The following is a 20,099-nucleotide window of genomic DNA, read 5'->3' on the forward strand; positions in this document are numbered from 1 at the left end:
TAATTAGCATATGAAACGGAGAATAGGATGTACCAAAATTATGACTATGTATTTGTATTTTGGGTATTCAGCACTTGTACAGATAAAAGAACTCTGTAATCACCTGTAAAATTGCGGTATTTATTTGGGTGCTATCCCACACGCCGCCCGGCATCGCAATAAACATACACTTTTTAACTTTAAACTGTTAGAGAGTCTTTGTCCATCACAGTTGGATATCGGTATTAGAGCAATATCCATATTTTAGTAAATCAAGAGGAACAGCTGTCTCTTCCACTGCATCTTCAGAGTAAGACTACACCCTTTTCTACAGCATCCCTGCTCCAACAGAACCACACCTGCTACTCCAGAAGGACTGCAGCCACCATTCCAATTGGACTACTACCAACAGCCTGACCCACAGAGTGCCAGGTTGTATTCTGACTCTGTCAGGCTTGTTTTGATTTACTGCATTGTTTTGTTTTTTTTTCTTCCCTCATAAAAGAACTGTTATTCCTGCTCCCATATCTTTGCCTCAGAGCCCCCCCTCTTAATTTCAAATTTATAACAATTCAGAGGGAGGGGGTTTACATTTTCCATTTCAGGGGAGGCTCCTGCCTTCCTTAGCAGACACCTGTCTTTCCAAATCGAGACAGCAGCCTGCTGCTTTCTTCTCTGGCCTTGCTTTGTTTTGCCCTCCTCCTCTCTTGCCTTGCCTTGCCTTTCCTACACATCCCTGCATATCCTTGCCATTCCTGAGCAAACCTTGTTTTGACACTCAATACCTCATTCTCTGGCCCTGGTGGTTTTAAGGCTATTTTTTAAATTAGTCCCATTGTCTGACTCAATTCTTTCATCACTGCCATGGTGCCACAGAACTCGTTTTCCAAGGCCCCAGGGGGTGTTCCAGTCACTTGTGAGAGGCACAGGGTACGTTTCCAGCCATCCTGTAGTGCCTTCTACCATTGCCAGGACATAAACACTAGCCTTGGAGGGGTTGCAGCAGTATGATGCTATTGATCTGCCAGGCCTCCCCATACTTATATTTAGACCACTGCCCCCCAGACCATAGGGGCTTTACACACTTGGCCTTCTTGATCACAGTGCACACACCAGTCATGGTTTACCTGGGATATGGTGTCCATGGTTAGGTCCACCCCTCAGTCATGAGCCCATTGGTATGTTGCATCTCTTTTCTGATGACTGGAGGCATCATGGGCCCACCAAGGAAGAAATAACCATCCCTTGATTTACCACTCCAGATCTACCCATGAAACTTTATTCTTGGCAGCCCAATCCACTTGTTCATTGTTGTGATGCTGCTCATTAGCCGAGCTCTTAGCCACATGACAGACTTTTTCACAGTTTCTTTAGCCAGGCAGTGATGTCCTGCCACAGTTAGGCAGCCCTGATGGGTTTCCCTCTGCACTGCTAACTGGCCTTTTTCCATCATGCCAGCCACTCCCACAGAGCATTTCCTACCATCCACAAGCCAGTGTAGAGTGTTGGCCACTTCTCTTGCTCAGTGATATCCAAAGACAGCTGGACAGCTTTCAGCTCTGCAACCTGATTTGATCCACCTTGTCTCTCAAAAGTTTCCTCGAGCTGCCCAACAGCAGAGACCCTGGTCCGCAGTGGCAAGGCCTGGAAAACATCCTCCCTAAGCTCCATTCTGAGTTTCTGATGGCTCTTTTCAATCCACTCATCCGATTTCTGCATATGCTTTGTCAGGTCTGTTTCCATGGCTGAGACTTGGGCTGCTGTCAGGGTGTGGACAGTATCTTCCTCTGTCTGAAGCCTTCTTGTCACAGCACCCACTGTCTCATTTTCCTCATCCCATTGTGGTGTCACTAGGAAGCAGGAGTATGCTTGTGGCATGAGTCGTAAGAGTTTCCATATCATTTTATAAGGGCTGGACATTAAGTGGCTTGGTCGTTATTTGAGAAAATGGTCTCTAGCACAGCCACTTCTCCCATGCATTAGATTCCTTGCTCTATGGGTTTCCAAGGGCTTTGTTGCAGCTCACATGTGGAAGGGGATCACAGCTGGCCTGTGAGTCAGAAGGGGTCAGTGAAAGAGACGAGGTGATAAGAGCTGCCTTTGCTCCTGAAATGAGCTTTACCAAGGCCAACAGCATGGAAAGGAGGGACAAAAAGAGAGATAAACAAGGGGCAGGACACCTTGCTCCAATGAATACTGTGTTGATTTATTCTGACCAATGTATAAGCATAAACTTTGTGAAAGACTATAAAAAGACAGCATGTTGTAAAATAAATCGAAAGAAGCATTCCTAAATACAGTGTGTTCTTCAGTCTATTATGACCGTCTTAACAGCAACACTCACACAGCCAAAATTTGGAATGCATTTTTGAAATTCAGTATAGCCAAGGATTGCTTACAGACAAAAGCAGCAGGACAGACTGGCCTGGCTGCACTTGATCTTGTATGTGCCACCTCAAGCATACACCTGAAACACCTTGGCTACATGTTGCCAGGATTTTTAGTGAAAAAGCCTCTGCTAGGATTTTTCCTGTCCTGAGGAGCTGAGAGCCTCAGGAAAGAAATGTAAACAATAACTATCTGCTGCTGTGGAGTGCCACAGGTGAATCTTCCATTGGTCCATGTGGATTGTTTTCAATCAGTGACCAATCACAGCCACCTGTGCCAAGGCTGTGAGCAGTCACAGGATTTTTGTTATTCATTCTTATTCTATTCTTGTCTTTGTAGCCTTCTGATCTTCTTCTCTCTGTTCTTTTAGTATAGCTGTAATGTAGTATTTAGTATAATATATATCATAATAAATCAGCCTTCTGATCAAAATGGAGTCAAGCCTCGTGTCCTCGTCCGATGGGAACCAGTTTTAACAACAGCTACATGCTTTGGCTCCTATGCAAAAGTTCTGTCATTCTAGTCCCAGAGCCCAAGGGCAAAATGTGGACTGTCCAAAATTCAAGACATGCAAGGACTGGTGGCAGAAAAAAACTGCCAAAGACAGATAGGTCTAATGTCCCCTGGGCCTCCTGTCATGTGCACCTGAAATAGTGGGTCTACGTGCTTTCCCTCCTGCAGAAGAAAATGTCATTCTTGTCCTGGAGCCCATGGATTGTCTGTGGTGAAATGTGGATTGCCTGTCCAAAATTCAATACAGCCAAAGATTGATCGCAGACAAAAGCTGCCCAGACAGACAGATCTGGCTGGATGGGATCTCTCCTGGGCTGCTTCTCATGTGGTTCTGAAACACTGGGGTCTGTGAAGGCATTGAGAGCCCTTGCAGGACCAAGCAGGAGAGGGCAAGGTCAGAAAATACATGGAGAAAGGGGGTCTTGATTTCCAGCAAGGTAAAGCAAAGCAAGGGAAGGCTTCAAAGACAAGGCAAGGCAAGTGGTGGCTTTAAAAGGCAAGGCAAGGGAGAAATAAGCAAGGAAATGAGAGTCCTAGAAGGACAAGGAAAGGCAGGGCTGGACCAAGAAAAACTAAGAAATTCAAGGTGGGGGATGAGTGAGTGTTGTAGTGTGTGTTTTTGTTTAGTTTTATTAGTATGCTTACTGTGTGATTTGTAATTTTGTAATTTCCTTATGCTGTCCTTTTTTTGCCTTTAGAGTGGCACAGGTTTCCCATTTTGTATCTTATGTTTTTAAAACTAGACTTCCTCCCTCATTGTTATTTGGTTTAGTTAAGTGTTGGGTTTTTTGTTTGTTACCTAGCTACTCCCTGCCAAGGTTTAAACCCCCTCCCCTTCTAGTTGCTAACCCCTCCTGTCCCTACCCTTTCCCCAGAATGTTCCTCACTCCTCCTTCCATTAAATGCCAATCTCTCCCCAGACCTGCCTTCCCCTTAGAAACTTCCCTGTCAGTTTTGTATTCTTCCAAACCCCATTAGTTCACTGAAGCTGTTCTCCTCCCTTGAAATTCTTTATTGGTTTACACATTGTATTCCTCACCTTGTTTTTTCACCCCTAGTTCTCCTGATTAGTTAAAGATTGTATCCTCCCCTGAGACCTCCCCCGTTTATAAGCTATTGTCTGCCCTCAGTTCAGGGTCCTGGGACACTGGGGAGGGGGAGTTTTGCCATTGAATAAAGTTACCCCAGTTCCATCCCAGCTCTTTTGTTTCTGCTCTGCGCCTTCACTGGTAGCGGGGATTCAGTCTGTCACACCCCCTGTCACCATCCAGCCAGGACATGCAGCATGTGAGCAAGCCAATGCTAGGCAGTGGAGGGAATGAAGGGCAAGAGAAGGCTCCAGAAGGGGCAACAGGGCAATGCAAGGTGTGAGTAAGCAAAGCAAAGTAAAGGAATGGTCAGGAATGGCAAGGAAATGAAAGGTAGGGTAGGCAAGGCAAGGCAAGGCAATGGGAGTCCTAAGAGAAACAGGCAAGGCAAAGCAAGGCAAAAAAATAAGCAGTAGGGACGTCAAGGTGGGCAGTGGGTGAGCAAGTCAAGGCAAGGCAATGGAGTGGTAAGAAGGGCAAGGGAAGAACACAGATGGGTCCAGAAGACAAAGGAAGGGAAGGGATTGTCAGGAATTGCAAGGAAATGTAGGAGGTACAGGCCTAGCAAAGCAAGACCCTAGGGGAGAGCAGTAGGCAGGTCAAGAGTAGGAGTTGGCATGCAAGGCAATGCGGGGCAAGGGAGGGTGAGCAGGGCAAAGCAAGGAAACCATAGGGTTCCCAAGGCAAGGCAAGTGAGTGTTACATCATAGCACCCTCCTAGATGAAATTTGCCAAGACAGACAGATCTGGCTGGCTTTGACCTTGCTTGGTTCACCTCTAATCTGCTCCTGAAACTCTGGGGTGTGGAGGCCCATGAGCCTACTGGGAAGAAGGCAATGGTGATGCCCTGGAGAGATGCACTGTACCTCCAGGTATTCCCTACAGGTTGGAGTGAGGACAAAGGCTTGCCCCATGGTGCCCTGCAGCACAATGTAAATTATCCCCAGTTCTGTCCTCCCCATTGGCTCGTTGGCCTTCCTTACCCCTTTTACCTCACATGTACATGTTCTAGCAAGTTCTTCACTCCTTGTTCCCCCACTGGCTCCTGTAACCCCGCCTGTCCACCCTGGCATCCCCTACTGGTCCCTTCCCTGTGTACTGCCCCTGTGCCCTCAGATCGTTAGCCCTCTGATGCTCTGCTCCACCCTCTCTTTCCCTGCATTTAACCCTGGACCCTCCTTGTATCGGGTCCTCTCTCCCTGGACCCCTTCAGCGTTGGACCCAAATAAACCCTCACCAGAACCGCACACAGAAGACCCTCCTGCGTTTCCTTGTGGACAGCTATCCGTGGCGTGCAGGAGTGCGAGTTGTGTGCGTGTGTTGTGAGCCTGCCCGAATGCGGTCTTCCTGAAGATGCTTTTAGGGAAGGTAGTGGCACTTCACCACCTCGCTTTGCCTCTGCACTGGGGCTGTATGAAGTCAATGTGAGGATGAAACCACAAGGCAAGAACTAGGAGAATGGGGTAAGGAAGTAATGGTGTGGGATGTGTGAGCTGATCAAAGCAAGGGATTGAGTGAAGGAAGCAAATATAAATGACACAGAGGGGTCAGAAAGGGAAAGCAAGCAATGTTCAGAAATGACAAGTAAATTCAAGGTTGGCTAGGAATGGCAAGGTAAGGGAAGGATAGATAAAACGATGAGAATCTTTTAGAGAAACCAGCAAGGCAATGCATGCAAGATCTGTAAAAAATTGTTAAAGAAGTCTTTGTGGGGAGTGGGTGAGCAAGGCAATGCCAGGCAATGCAGTGGTAGGAATTGGAAGGGAATGGCATGGAACCCTGGAAAAGTCAATGGAAGGTTGGGGGATGGAAGGCAAGGCAAGGGATGGTCAGGAATTAAAACACAATGCAAGGTTGAGCAGGAAAAGCAAGGAAACGCAAGGGTGGAATAGGCAAGACTGAGAGTCCTAGGGAAAAAGCATTGGGGAAGTCAAGGTGGGGGTGGGTGAGCCAGGCAGTGGAGAGAAAGGAAGAACAAGGGAATGAATGGTGTGGAGGGGTCAATAAGGCAATCCAAGGTGTGAGTAGACAAGGCAAAGGAAACTGAAAGAAGGACAGGCAAGGCAAAGTCAGGCCAGGGAAGAAAATTAGTCATGTCATAGCAAGATATGGGCATGCAGGGCAGCGCAAGTGTTAAGCAGGGCAAGGCTAGGCAATGGACAGGTGTGCAAGGCAGGGGAAGTGCTACATAGGCAAGGCAATGAGTGTCCTAAGAGGAGTAGATGATGTACAGCAAGGCCAGGAAAAATGAGGTAGAGAAGTCAGGGTAGGGGGTGGGCGAGCAAGGCAATGGAGTGTAAGGAGGAGCAAGGGAAGGACACAGAGGGGTCGGTAAGGCAATGCAAGCTTTGAGAAGGAAAGGAAAGGCAAAACAAGGGAGAAGACAGGCATAGAAGACAAAGTCAGGCAAGAAAGGGGTAAGAAGGGCAAGCCAAGGAAAGGCAAATACTGTTTATTGCCCCACATGCTCATCCCCCACCTTCACCTATCTAGCCCTTTCTTCCCTGGCCTTGCCTTTCTGTTGCCTGCCCCTCCTTAGATTTGCCTAGCCTTGTCTACCCCAACCTTGCATTCCCCTACTCAAAACTCACTGCCCCAGTTTGTTCAGTTATGGGTTGATCTCCATCTTTTGAAGGTAGTCTCCTGGAAGATGCAATTTGGCATGTCGTTTCGCCTTCTCAAAGGTGGTCTTCTGAAATTTGTGGCAGTGCATTTATTTTGGACAAGATAAGAAGCTATGCTGTATCTTGATGTACAGCTGATCTAGGGCCCTGGGCAGGTAATGCCCAGTAACACAACCTTTGTATGGGTTCAATCCCATGGCATCCATGAGAGTCGTTTGCTTGCCCTATTTTGCTACAGTTGGGCAGAAGAGAGAGAGAAAAAAGAATTTATGAGGGGTTCATGAGTTAAGGACTGGGACAAAAACACTCTAAGGGCAAAACAGGTTCAAATTTAAAGGCATAAAGTAAATTTATTATTACCAGAGTCAGAAGGGGACAAGGAAAAGTAAAATAAGCCCTTTACAATACCTTTTTTCTTCCTCCCTCCTTCCCACCAACAGCACTGGGATACAGGCATGGGGGTTTTGGTCACTTCATCACTCGAGATCTTCTGTTTGCTCAGGGAGAGGAGTCTTTTTTCTGCTTTGATGTGGGGTCCCTCCCATGGGCAAACAGTTGTCCCAAAACTGTTGTGGCAAGGATGGGGTGCAGTGCTCTAAGAACAGGCTGTTCTAGTTTGGAAGCAAGAGTCCTCTCCCTCTCTGTGTCTGGAAGCAGGGGCCCTCTCTCTTTGTTCAGGTCTCCCACTGGATTACAGCCTTCTCTGGCATCCACCCACTCCAGCCTGAACACGTTTCCCACAGGCTCTGAGTGGATCTCTGCATCCCCTGTGGACTGCGTGCATCACAGGGGGACAGTTTGTTTCACATAGTCCTCACCATGGCCTGCAGAGGAATCTTGGCTCTGGCACTTGGAGCAATTCCTCCCCCTCTTTTTCCATTGACCTTGGTGCCATCATATTGTTTTCCCTCACATGTTCTCACTTCCTCCTCTTCTCTGGCTAGAAGAAAAACTGCTTCCCACAGGTACCATTGCCAACAAGTTCCACCAGTTCAAAGATTCCTGCAGGCTCCTGCAGCACTAAGTTGATTTTGTCTAGGTTCTGCATCAGGGGTTGCTCGTTGTGCTTCCACTGTTGGCCAAGCAGCCCTGCCGCCATCAGTGCTGGCACTATTTAACACCTCTCCTCATGCAGGGTGCTGGGAAGGGGAAGCTGGCTATGTCAGACATGGTGGAAGCTTCTAGCAGCTTCTCACAGAAGCCACCCCTGTGCCCCCCCGCCTATTGCCAAAAACCAGGCTGTGCCAAACCAACACATCTCCACCTTGTGCCCCAACCCTGGTGTCCTTGTCCCCATCCCACCCCCTCCTCCCCAACCCTGGTGTCCCCATCATGATGTCCCTATCCCCATTCATGTGTCCCAACCCCATCCAGGTGTCCTGATGCCCATCCAGATGTCGCTGTCCCCATGCTGACCCCGCTTCCCCCTCACACCACGTGCTCCCTGCGGTGCCTCCGGAGCTGGCCAGGGGTCCAGAAAGTGTCCCCGCACTCCGGGCAGAGGTGGGGCCGCTCTCGGCCACGGTTCCGGCGGTGTCGCTGCAGGTTGGAGCTGGCGCTGAAGCTCTTCCACATTCCCTGCATCTGTCCGGCCGCTCCCCGGTGTGCGTCGCTCCCCGAAGCGCTTCCCGCAGTCCTGGCAGCCGAAAGGTTTCTCCCGGGTGTGTGGCCAGGTTGGAATTCTGGCTGGAGCCCTTCCCGCAGGCGCCGCCGGTGAACGGTCGCTCCCCAGTGTGGGTGATGCGGTGCCGCGCCAGGTCTGAGCTCCGGCTGAAGCCCTTCCCACACTCCCCACGGATAGCGGGGTGCAGCCCGGCCCCTTCTGACCCCAGCAGCTCCTTCAGGGAGCTTGGTCCCCTCACAGAGAGCCTGGGGGGCTTTCAGCATTGCCGGGCCGGACCGGGATGGGCTGTGCAAGAGGGGGGTGGGCACTGGTAGGGCAGGGACAGGGGCCTGGGGCCCCTTGCCACCTGCTCCATCCCAATGACACCTGCCCTTTCCAACTGCCACCTCCAGGCCCTCTGTCTCATCTTGGTCCCACTGGTACCTTCATCCTTCTTCCCATTTTCCATCCCCTCTTTCCCTTTTCCATTCCTTTTCCACATTCTCTATCCTATTTGTACTTGCTCTACTCCCACTGTCCTTTCCTCATTCTCTTTCTCACCTTTCTCCAGACCCTCTTCCCCTTTTCCCATCCTCTTTTCCCTTTCCTTTTCCCATCCTTATCTGTTCCATCCCCTCTTCGCATTCTCCATCCCCTCTTCCCCTTCTCCACCTCCTCTGAGTCTTCTCCATCCCTTTTCCCCCTTCCCCATCCCTGTTGCCACCTCTTCCTTCCCCTTTCCTACCCTTATCCCTATCGTATTCCAAAGCCTGAGTTCAGTTCCCCCCAGCTCCCCACTGCCCCCCAGACAAGGGTCTGGGATTGGGGTGCAAGGGGGGCCAGGGGCTGGAACAGACATCGAGGTGGTACCACCCAGGGGTGGTGCCACCAAATTCCCTGTGGAAACCAGGGATCAAGTTGGGGCACCCAGAAAACCCCCTGCACCCCAAAATCAGGACACGCTCATGCCATGAGTTTGGGGCAACCTTCCATCCCAAAATTGGAACATCCCCATATGTGAGGCTGGGACATTCTCACACCCCAAAATCAGGGCACCCCCATTCCATGGGACTGGGACATCCCTGCATCCCTATATTGGGGCATTCTCATGTCATGAGATTAGAACCCTGCACCCCCAAATCAGGTGATATTGACCTTGAACTCTGGGATTCTGGAACTCTGGTGGTGCCACCATATCTGGGATCAGAGCACCCCCATACCCTGGGATGGGGGTACCCCATTCCATGTGAATGGGACATCTCTGTAGCCCAACACTGGGACACCCCCATTCCATGGGAATGAGACATCGCTGCACCCCAGGACTGTGGTACCCCTGAGCTGTGGGATCAAGGTACCTTCCAACCCTGGAATTGGGACAGCCCCATACTCTGGGAAAAGGGCACTCCACACCATGGGCATAGGACAACCCCACATTACTGAGATTCCCATATCTTGGGATTGGGGAACTCCAGGATCAGGGTAACGCAGCCCATGGGACTGGGACACCCCCACATCCCTGAGGCACCCCCAAACCCTGGAAGTGGTGTACCCCCAGCCACAGGAACGTGAAACCCCTGTATCCTGGGGCATGTGAAATGGGAATACCTTGGAACTGGGGTACCCCACACGATGGGAGCAGGATACTCTCACAACTCTGTTCCCCCCTACCCTGGAATTGAACTACCCCAGTGCCATGGGAATGGGTCACCCCAACATTCCTAAGATTCCCTTACGCTGGGATGGGGTCACCTCCATACTCTGGGATCGGGGTCCCTCCACACCATGGGACCACAGCGCCCCCCACATCCCTGGGACCCCCCGGGACCCAGGTTCCTCCCTCAGCTTTGAGGTCTCCCTGTACCACGGGGGCAGGGTCTCCCCCCACTGAAGCTCCCTAGGGGACCCCAAAAAAAGCACCCACCCCCCTCCACGATTCCAGGGGGTCCCCTCAGAACCTCCTACCATGGCCAGAGGCCTTTTTTGGGGGAGCTGGAGAGGTCTCATCTCTAGGGGGGCCCTCGAGCAGCTGGGCTTCCTGGGGATCCGTGAGGCTGGGGGGTCTCAGGGGGCTGACACCCTCCCCCGCGTCCATTGCCACCGCCCCCTTGACGGAAGGACCCTGCCGGGGGGAAGAGAGGGAGCAGAGAGAGAACTGGGGTGACCCGAGGACACCCCGAGGGGGGGTCGCTGCCGCCCCCAAGGGAGGGATCCCACCTGCCCCAACGCCCTCCGTGCCCCTCCTCATGCTGGGGTCACACACCCAGTGACATGATGTCACTGCCCTCGTCCCACCCCACAGCCCCTCGCACTCCCCCCATGGAGGAACGCCGATATCTGGGGGGTCCCATCCTCTCGCTCCTCCTCCCGCAACTCAGCAATCGCGGGGGGCTCTGGGAAGGGGAAGCGGAAAAATAAAAGAACGAGGGGCGGGGGGGGGGGCGAGGGGAATTGCTGACTCTCAGTTTGGGGGGGATGTCCCCAGCGGCCACTCACCGCTGCTGGGGAGCACGGGGGGGGGCTCAGGGGGATCGGACGAGGCCGGGCGCAGGGAAGGGCTCCCGCGGGCTGGGGGGAGGCCTCCGACTCCCCCAAATCTGTCCAGGGTGACGCCCCAAACTCGCCCCCGGGAGGGAGCCCACCCCCCAAAAAAAGAGGGAGGAACAATAAGGATCCTCCCACCATCGGTGGTGGGATGGACTTGGGGGAGTCGGGGAAGGGGTGGCCAGGTCAGCCTGGCTGGGGGGACACTGCGGGGGACACTTTGGGGAGGCTGCGGTTGGGGGACGCTGGGCGATGTGGGGGGATACACGGCGATATGGGGGCAACTGACTGGGGGATTGGGCCATACTGGGGTGACTGCGGAGACACTGGGGGATAATGGGTTTCTTGGGAGACTGCGGGATAATGGGTGTCAGGGATAATGGAGACAATGGGGAATTGGGGTGTTCTGTGAGAACTGGGGGTTGCTGAGGGGATTGCGGGATACTGGGCGGACTGGGGAAACTGGGGGGACTAGGGAAACTGGGGAATTGGGGGGATACTAGTGGGCCTGGGGACCACTGGATGCTGGAGGACTGGGGAAGACTGGGGTACATTGAGGGATACTGGAGGGCAAGGAATTGCAGGGACTACTGAGGGCTTACTCAGGGTTACTGGGGGGAACTGGGGAAATGGAGGGGCTGGAGAATACTGGGGGGACTGGACCATTGGGGAGGATTTGGGGGACTGGGAGTACCAGGGGATTGGGGGTTGACGGGAGAGATTGGGGAACTGGGGGATACTGGGGGTTTGAGGGATTGGGGGTTACAGGGCGGACTGAGAGATTTGGGGCGCTGGGGGTACTGGAAGTGACTGAAGGATTGCGGGGGTCGAGAACTGTTGGGAGATACTGGGGGCACTTGGGGCACTCGGGGCTGAGCACTGGGCCCAAGACTCACTTCCCGCACTCCCGAACCGCCTCCGGAGCCCCCAAAGGACGCTCAGGACCCCGCCCCGGGCAGGCCGGGCTCCGGGCGCTCAAAGCGGCCCCGGGCAGGCCGGGCCCCGGGCAGGCCGGGCTCCGGGCGCTCAAAGCGGCCCCGGGCAGGCCGGGCTCCGGGCGCTCAAAGCGGCTCCGGGCGCTCAATGCGGCTCCGCTCCGCTGCCGAGGCCGCCGCTGTGGCGGGCGGGGAGGCCACGCCCCCTGCTCGGGCCCCGCCCCGTTGCCATGGCAGCCGCTGTGGCGGGAAGGAGGCCACGCCCCCTGCGCGGAACCGCGACCCGCTTCCCGTAAACGGCACCGCCGCGGCGGGAACGGAGCGCGGTGAGAGCGGGGCGGCGGCGGGGGCAGAACGGGGGGCTCCAGGGACAGAACGGTGGGAATCCGGGTTAGGGGGGCACCGAGGGCGCCGCGAGGTCGTGGGGACCCGGAACAAAGGGCACTTGTCACGCGGCGGGGACATCGGGAGGGGCATCGCGGGGAGCCAGGACAGGGTGGGGACACTGGGGGTCCCAGGCGCAGGGAAGGATGGGGAGGCACTGGGGGGACCCAGCCCCAGGGCTGGGGGGTCACTGGGGTGACAGCCGGCAGTCTCAGGCCCAGGGCAGGGTGGGGTACTCTAGGGTGACGCTGGGAGGGTTCAATCCCGGGGCAGGGTGGGGACACCGGGGGCACCAAGAAAGCCCTCGGGGTGGGCGGTGACCCATCTACCCCAGTTCATGGAGCACAGAGGGACCCCTTTCAACCCACACCCCGAATTTTTGGGGCCCAGGAGTGGCCCCCTTTTTCCCCCCACTTTCTGAGCTGCGTGGTGATTCCTCTCTCCCAGCCCTTGTGTCCCAGGAGTGACCCCATTTCCCTGTGGGATTTTCTACCCCGATGGCGAGGGACGAGCGGGCGACGCTGCTGGAGGTGTACCAGGCACTCACGGAAGAGCAATTCCAGAGCCTGAAGTTCCTGCTGGAAGGGCAAATTCCATCCAGGCCTGTGCTCCCGGCATCACGCCCCGATTTGTGCCGGATCCTCCTCCAGCGCTTCCCGGGGGATTCCCTGCGTGTGACCGCTGGGGTCCTGCGGCAGATCGGCCGCCTCGACCTCATCCAGCGCTTCCAGCTGCCCCTGGAAGAGCAAATCCCGGAGGAAACTTCTGGGGAACCTAACGGGGACATGCCCAGGGTGAGGGGGGACCCCACCTCAGGACATCATCCTGGAGGGATTCCAGCTCCACCTGGGAATCCCCGACGCTTGACGGAGAAAGATTTGATGCAAGTCGCCCAAAAATTAGGAAAAGAGTGGCAGGAGGTGGGAATTCTGCATCTAGGGCTAGAGCGGATCCGGCTGGAGCAGATCCAGGAGGAAAATCCCGGCAATCCCATCCTGTGGAATTTCGAGATGCTGCGGGATTGGCAGCGGCGGGAGCGACATGAAGCCACAGTGCCCCGGCTCCTAGCCCGCCTTGAGGAGGCACGGGTCAATCTTGAAATCCTCGACTTCCTCCGGGGCCTCCTGGGGAATTGAGAGACCCCCAAACTGCATTTCTGGGGGAGGGAGTGTGATATCAATATAGAATTGGGACCATCAAATGCTGTTTTATTCCATGAGTGTGGAGTTTTGGGATCAAGCGCTGAGAACATCCATCTTTACTCCTGATTTAAAGATCCCAGAAGGAACTCTAGGCTCTGCTCCACTTCCTCAGGGGTGGATGCAGCAGGTTTTGCAGTACTCTCCCAAGAGTTTTTCAGGTACTGACAGATCCTCTTCCATACAAATTCCAACCTCTGGAGCTTCAAGAAGTCATGGGAACATCAGGAGAGTCACAAGGCCACTACATCCTGATCCCAGAGTCCACAACCTCCTCCACAGCTTCCAGGAGAATTAAGGGATGCCCTACACCCCAAACCCCATATATCAGATCAGGACCATTAAATGCTGTTTTATTCCATAAGTGTGGAATTTTAGGGTCATTTCCAATTTTGGGATGTGAGGAAGAAATCAAGGCTCTGCTGCTCTTCCTCAGGGATGGGGGGAAGGTTTTGGGGTCTTTCACTGGGGTTTTTGGGAATGCTCAGAGATCCCATCCCAATTCCTGTATCTCATCCAGGAAGAAGTCCAGGTCCTGGCGGGTGACAGCAGGATTGGTGATAATCTGCCGGAAGAAGTTGACTTGGGATCCGTGGGGTTGGTATCCCACCATCATGGAGCCCCTCCGGATCATCTTTTCCTTGATGGCTGGGGCCACCTAGGGGGAAACACCATTTCGTGAGGATTTTGTTGTTACTTTTAGGTGATTTTTTTGGGATTTGGAAGACTCTTGGTGGTGGGGGGAATTTGGAATTCTGAGCTCACCTTTCCCAGTTTGTCCCAGAATTCCGGGGAGCTCTCCTGGCCCCGCAGGCTGGGTGGGATGAACCAGAAGCAGAGGTTGATAAATTCCGGCTGCAGGAAGAGGAAGAGGAAGGAGATCATGGCCATTCACCCAGTTCCCAGAATCTGATAGGGATTCAGACTTCCATCCCACATTCCACCATCACCCTTACCTCCATCACCAGCTGGAATCCCTCCCTCCTCTTCACCTGCTCCAGCAGATACCTGGGGGGAGCAAAGGGGTGAAGCCAAGTCTGGGAGGGTGGAGGGTTCCCCACCATCCTGGGGCTCACCGAGTGGCACCGAACGCCCGCTCCACACGCTGTGCCAGCCCCTTGGTTCCCACGGCTTTCCAGAGGATCCAGAGCTTGAGGCCGTCGGCGCGGCGGCCGCACTGGGGGCTCTTGTCCCCCGTGTCCAGGGACACGTCGTAGAACTTGTCCCGCTGGAACAGGTACGAAGCTCCCACGCCATGGCAGCGCTGCAGGAGCCCCTGGGAGGGGCAGGGGGCACCAGAATTAATGAGGGGGCCTGGGAGGCATGCCAGGGGCAGGAATTCAGGATGGGGGGCACCTACGGAGCTGTCACGGAGCAGGAATGCTGAGCACTGCAACCCCACCATCAGCAGCTTGTGGGGGTTCCAGGTCACTGAGTCAGCTCTGGTGGGGGGAACAGCAGAGTTTAGGGGGGCCCTGTGGGGAAAAGGGTATCCCCAAAAGCTCGGAGGGGGAGGGGTGGGAGTCTTTTGCAGGGGCAGAGGGAGGGACACACCTGTGGATGCCGGCAAGGAGGTGACGGAGTCGGGGGGACAGGAGGGCGCTGCCCCCCCACGCTGCCTGCAGGGAAAGGGGGATCAGCACCCACAGGGGAACCCCCGAGCCCCCCCAGCCGGGCACCCCCAAACTCACATCTACATGCAGCCACAGCCCGTGGCGGGCACAGATGTCGGCGATGGCGTCCAGCGGGTCGAAGGCGCCCAGGACAGTGGTGCCACTCGTGGCACACACAAAGAGGGGCTCCGAGCCCTGGGGGGGATTAGGGAGGGGTCTGGGGGTATTGGGGGGTGCAGGGGGCATGGAAGGGGGTAGAAGGCAAGGGGGCACAGGGAGTCAAATGTGGCCAGGATGGTGGCACACACAAAGGGGCTCCAGTCCTGGTGGGGAGGGCATTTGGAGGAGCTTTGGGAGGGGTTGGGGGGAGGCTGGGAGGGCTTCAGGGGGATTTGCAGAGGATGTGAGGGACTTGGTGGGACCTATGGAAGCTTGAGGGGGATTTGGGGAATAGAGGACAGAGGGACACAGAAGATTGAAGGTGCCCAGGATGGTGGCACGGAAAAAGAAGGGTCTCTGATCCTGAGGGAGCATTTGGGCAAGCTTTGGGGGCGATTTGGAGGGGATCTGGAGGGGTTTTGGTTGATCAAGGAAGGCTTGGGGGGCATTTGGGACATAGGGGACAGGGGGGCACAGAGGGTCAAAGGTGGCCAGGACAGTGGCACAGAAAAAGAACGGGCTCTGAGCCATGGGTGGGCATTTTGGGGGGACTTTGAGGGGGCCGAGGAGACAGGTTGGGGGGGCTGGAGGATACAGGGGGACATTGGGGGTGCAGGAAATGGGGTACAGAGGACTTTGGGGCAGACAGGGGACTCACTTTAAGGGGGGACAGGAGGCCTGGGGAGGACAGAGGACATTGCGTGCATTGAAGAGTTGAAGGGATAGTGGTGGGGGGCATTGGAGGAGATTCAGGTTATTTGGGAGGATTATTGGGGAGATTTGAGGAGACATTGGGGGGACATTGGTGGACATGGGGGGTGGTTTGTGGACATGGGAAGGGCTTTGGGAACATTGGAGAGGCTTTGGGGACTTAGAGAGGGACAAATGGACTTTGAGGGAGCTTTGGGAACACTGGGAAGGCCGTCGGGGATACTGGGAAAGCATTGGGGAGTTTGAGGGGCTTTGGGAACATGGGGTGTGCAGCCTCTCCTGACCTCAGCTTTCACCCTCTGGATCTCCTTCTCCAGCTCTTCTGGGATCATCTTCCCCCTGAGGGGAAGGGACAGGGGTGGATACATGGAGGAACCCCCTGAGATGGGGTCCCCCGGGACCTCCCAGCACTCACCTCTCGTCTGTCCGCACCAGGTGAACATTGTCCGTGCCAATTCCCAGGAGAGCCGCTCCTTTTAGGATGGAATAATGGCTCTGGGCAGGAAAAGAAAACCGGGATGGGGGGACCCCAGGAACCAGATTTTGGATAACTTCAGGGACCAGACTCAGGGTAACCCCAGTTTTTGGGTAATCTCAAGGACCAGACTTGGGGTGACCCCATGAGCCAGGTTTTGGGGTAACCTCAGTGACCAGGTTTTGGGATGACCCCATGGATTAGGTTTAGGGCAACCTCCAAGGATCAGCTTTGGGGTGACACCAGAATCGGGTTTTGGGGTGACCCCAGGAATAAGGTTTGGAATGACCCCATGGATTAGAATTGGGATGACCCTGAGGATTGGGTTTTGGGGTGACCTTGAGGCCCCACTCCCACCTCCTGAGATGCAAACAGGCCCAGGCGAGGCAGGTCCCAGTTCCCTCTGCTCCGGCTCTCCGGGAAACGCCGGAATCGCGCCACGTTCATGGCCAACATGTTGGATATAGATCCCCCTGCCCAGGACAGGGACCCCTGTTTCACCCCCAGGGCACCACGGACAGGCTGCCAGGGGGAGAGGAGGGACAGGGATACCCCTCAGGAAGGGTCTGGAATACCGGGAGCGAAGATCCCATCACCGCTGCTCCAGCCCACGAGCTCCCGGAGCGTGGCCAGGACCTGCTCCTCCATCAGCACCAGCACTGGGGCCACTTCGTACGTGTACCTGGAAGGGCCCAGCAGGAGCCGGAGGGTTCCCCTCCCCTGAAACCTCAGAACCCCAAACAACTTCCCCCAGAGCCTCAGCACCCCAAAACCCTCCCCCCAGAACCCCCCCTCCATCAGCACCGACAATGGGGGCTACATCAGGGGAGTCAGGACAGGGTTTTGGTGGGGCCTTTCTCCCAAAACCCCCCAAACTTCAGCACCCCAAAACCCTCCCCCCAGCACCTCCCACTCCATCAGCGCCAGGGGCTCCTCACAGGTGGATCTGGGGGAGGGGAGGGTCATGGCAGGTTTTTGGGGGGTCCCCCCACCCACCAGCCCCCCTTTGGGGGTGTCAGGGGCTCACGGGCTCGTGTTGAGGGTCTCGGTGAGGAACCGGCCAGCCAGGGCGTGGTGGTCCAGCCCCGAGAAAAGCTGGTTGAAAAACCGGGGGTGACCTGGGGGAACAGCAGGGGGACATAGGGTGGTCAGGGGAGGACATGGCGGGGACAGAGAGAGATGTGGGAGGGGAAACATGAGAGGGTTGGGGATAGCACATGGCAGGTGGGACACGGGAACACAAGGGAAGGACCTGGGAGGGTCAGAGGGGTCATTGTGGGGTCATAAGGAGACTGGGGAGACAGGAGGAGGACATGGAGGGCAGAATGGGGGTGGGAGGAAATGGGAAAATAATGGGGCAGGGGGGAATCAGGGGGGGACACAAGAGGGACATGGAGGATGGGGCGTGGGTAGGGAGGGAACAGAAGGGACATGGAGGGAGATGGGGGAGTTGGGGGTACATGGAGGGGTCAGGGAGTGGCTGCGGGGGGAAATGGGGGGGCACGGGGGCAGTCAAGGGAGACACGGAGAGGAACATGGCAGGGGCCACAGTGTTTGACACTGGGAGGCACCAGGGAACCGCCGGGCTGAGGCGGGAGGTGCCGTGCCACACGGAGTTTGTGCAGGGCTGAACTGGGAGGCACCGGGCTGCCCTGGGACTGCGCTCCTGTGTGCTGGTGTGCACTGGTGTGTACTGGGAGCGCACCAGTGCGGACGCTGAAGCGCAGCACGTCCCGGCAGCGCTGCAGCAGCCGCTCCCGCCCCTCCCCGTCACTCCGCAGCTCCAGATCCAGCAGCTCCCGCAGCTCCTGCGGCTCCTTCCAGTCACACACCTGGGAACGACTGGGAATGACTGGCAGGGACTGGGACTAGAAACAGCAGAGGGAATGGGCTGGGAATGATGTTGGGAATGGGACTGGAAATGGACACAAGACTGGAAATGAGAATTGGACTGCAACTGGGATTTACTCTCATTCCCGAGCCCAGTCCCACTCCCAATCCTGTTCTGAGTGTAAGATTGGGAAGAGGACTCAGAATGGGAACAGGACTGGAAACGGGAATGGGACTAGGACTGAGACCAGGAACGAGAATGGGAATGGGACTGGCACCGGAACTGCAAACAGAATGCGGAATGGGAATGAGAATGGGGCTGGAAGTGGGATTGCAAATGGGACTGGAAATGGAAACGAGACTGGAAATGAGAATCAGGACTGCAACTGGGATTTACTCTCATTCCCAATCCCAGTCCCACTCCCAATCCTGTTCTGAGTGTAAAATTGGGAAGGGGACTCAGAACGGGAACAGGACTGGGACTGGGAATGGGACTGGGAATGGGACTAGCTGTTGGAACAGGGCTGGAAGTAGGATTTGTATTAGGAGCAGGATTGGGAATGGGCCTGGAACTGGGTTTCAGAATGGGAATAGTACTGGGAAAGGAACAATATTGTGACCCCCATCCCCTTCCATGTCTGCTTCCAGTCACACGCCTGGGAATGACGGGGAATAGGATTGGGAATGACTGGGAATGAGAATGGGATTGGGACTGGGACAGGGAATGACTGGGAACAGGACAGGCCATAGGGAAGGACTAGGGACCCCACCCCCTTCCAGGGGGCTCCTTCCAGTCACATACCTGTGGGGACAGGAATGGGATTGGGATTGAGAATGGGACTGGGGACCCCCACCCTCCCGAGTGCTCCAGTGTCCCAACCTTCTGTGTCACATCCGTGCTCTTCCGCACGCCCTCCTCCAGCAGGATCCGGAACACTTCCTGCAGGAATTCCTCCCCAGCGGCCATGTCCAGGCCGGGACCATCCAAGGGGATGCTGTCCCCGGCCCCAGAGGGCTCAGCCATGGCAGGAGAGCAGGGGGAGACCCCGAAATGCACCGGGAGGGAAACTGGGACTGGCAGCAGGTGGCAGGATGGGGATCCCAGGCTGAGCTTCTCCTGGAAGGACAAGACCCTGGGATAAAGTGATCCTGGGACAAGGATCTCCTGGGATAAGGTGATCCCAGTTCAGCTTCCCCCTGGGATGAGGTGCGCCTGGACTAAGGCTCTCTCAGGATGAAATTCTCCTGGGATAAGGTGATTCCAGAATGATGTTTTTCTGGAATGAGGTCGTTCTGGAAGAAGATGAGCACAAAATTAGGTGTTCCCAGGATGGGTTTCTCTGGGCATCAGGCTCTCTGGACTCACCTCTCCTCTCACCTCTGCCAGCTGGAATTTTCCAGGATCAGGTGCTGCCAGGATCAGGTTCTCCTGGGATTAGGTGATCCTGGGACCAGGTGATCCCAGAATTAGGTGCTCCCAGGAGAAGCTTTTCCTGGGATCAGGCTCTCCTGGCTCAGGCTCTCCTGGCTCCTCTCTCTTCTCTCCCCAGGATGGAATTTTCCTCTGGTCACGTTGCCAAGGGGCAAGGAGCAAAGTCCAGGACTGGGGAAGGAGCCCCGGAGGGTTCTGGGGACAGGGGGCAGGGTTAGGACTGTGTCCCTGGATCTGAGGAAAGAGGGAAGACTGGTGACCCTGTATGTCATCCCACTGCCAGTGTGCCCACAACCCATTCCCAGTGCGGCCCCCACCCATTCCCAGGGTCCCCAAATTTATTCCCATTGTCCCCCCTGTCCCCAGTGTAGCCCCCACCTGTCCTTAGTGTCCCCCCACCAGTGTTTGGTGTCCCCCTTGTCCCCTGTGTCCCCACCCCCATTCGCAGTGCCCTTCATTCCCAGTGCACCCCCCAGTCCGTGCCGCATTTCCAATATCCCCTCAATTCCCAGACGCCAGGGGAGGGCCAGTACCTGCCCCGGGGGGGGGGCAATAAAGGGGGGCAATAAAGGGGGCGGACCAGCCCCCAAAAGGGGTCACGGGGGAGACCCCAAAGGAAGGGGTG

At 55.6% G+C, this 20,099-nt stretch overlaps 2 protein-coding genes across 6 annotated transcripts; one reads left to right on the forward strand and one right to left on the reverse strand.

The window, feature by feature from the left end:
* The first annotated feature begins 11,804 nt into the window (after positions 1–11,804).
* LOC135287738 (uncharacterized) lies at positions 11,805–13,618 on the forward strand. The gene is made up of 2 exons (XM_064400968.1): positions 11,805–11,997; positions 12,503–13,618. Exon 2 carries the CDS (start codon positions 12,553–12,555, stop codon positions 13,189–13,191), a length of 639 nt encoding a protein of 212 aa, XP_064257038.1. The 5' UTR covers positions 11,805–11,997; positions 12,503–12,552; the 3' UTR covers positions 13,192–13,618.
* CSAD (cysteine sulfinic acid decarboxylase) lies at positions 13,587–20,081 on the reverse strand. 5 transcript variants are annotated; one of them, XM_064400962.1, is made up of 15 exons: positions 19,421–20,081; positions 18,923–19,159; positions 17,918–18,044; positions 17,240–17,330; positions 16,788–16,894; positions 16,570–16,685; positions 16,153–16,232; positions 16,022–16,076; positions 14,946–15,062; positions 14,809–14,873; positions 14,615–14,696; positions 14,331–14,530; positions 14,211–14,262; positions 14,020–14,109; positions 13,587–13,912 (listed from the first exon to the last, which is right to left on the reverse strand). In XM_064400962.1, the coding sequence occupies exons 2-15, from the start codon at positions 19,064–19,066 to the stop codon at positions 13,739–13,741; spliced, it is 1,500 nt and encodes a 499-aa protein (XP_064257032.1). In that variant the 5' UTR covers positions 19,067–19,159; positions 19,421–20,081; the 3' UTR covers positions 13,587–13,738. The 5 variants fall into 5 exon arrangements, with proteins under 5 accessions (XP_064257032.1, XP_064257029.1, XP_064257031.1 ...); XM_064400959.1 differs by having other exon boundaries at positions 18,923–19,335; XM_064400961.1 differs by having other exon boundaries at positions 19,409–20,081.
* Positions 20,082–20,099: the final 18 nt, after the last annotated feature.

Source organism: Passer domesticus, chromosome 31 (genome assembly GCF_036417665.1).
Source record: "Passer domesticus isolate bPasDom1 chromosome 31, bPasDom1.hap1, whole genome shotgun sequence".
Lineage (NCBI taxonomy): Eukaryota > Metazoa > Chordata > Aves > Passeriformes > Passeridae > Passer > Passer domesticus.

Coding starts and splice junctions, on each gene's coding strand:
- LOC135287738 (XM_064400968.1), top strand. CDS start 12,553: ATGGCGAGGGACGAGCGGGCGACGCTGCTGGAGGTGTACCAGGCACTC.
- CSAD (XM_064400962.1), bottom strand. CDS start 19,066: ATGGCTGAGCCCTCTGGGGCCGGGGACAGCATCCCCTTGGATGGTCCC. Junction 14,697..14,808: donor CTCCTTGCCGGCATCCACAG/GTGTGTCCCTCC, acceptor TCCCCCCACCAG/AGCTGACTCAGTGACCTGGA. Junction 14,531..14,614: donor TCCTGCTCCGTGACAGCTCC/GTAGGTGCCCCC, acceptor TGCCCCTCCCAG/GGGCTCCTGCAGCGCTGCCA.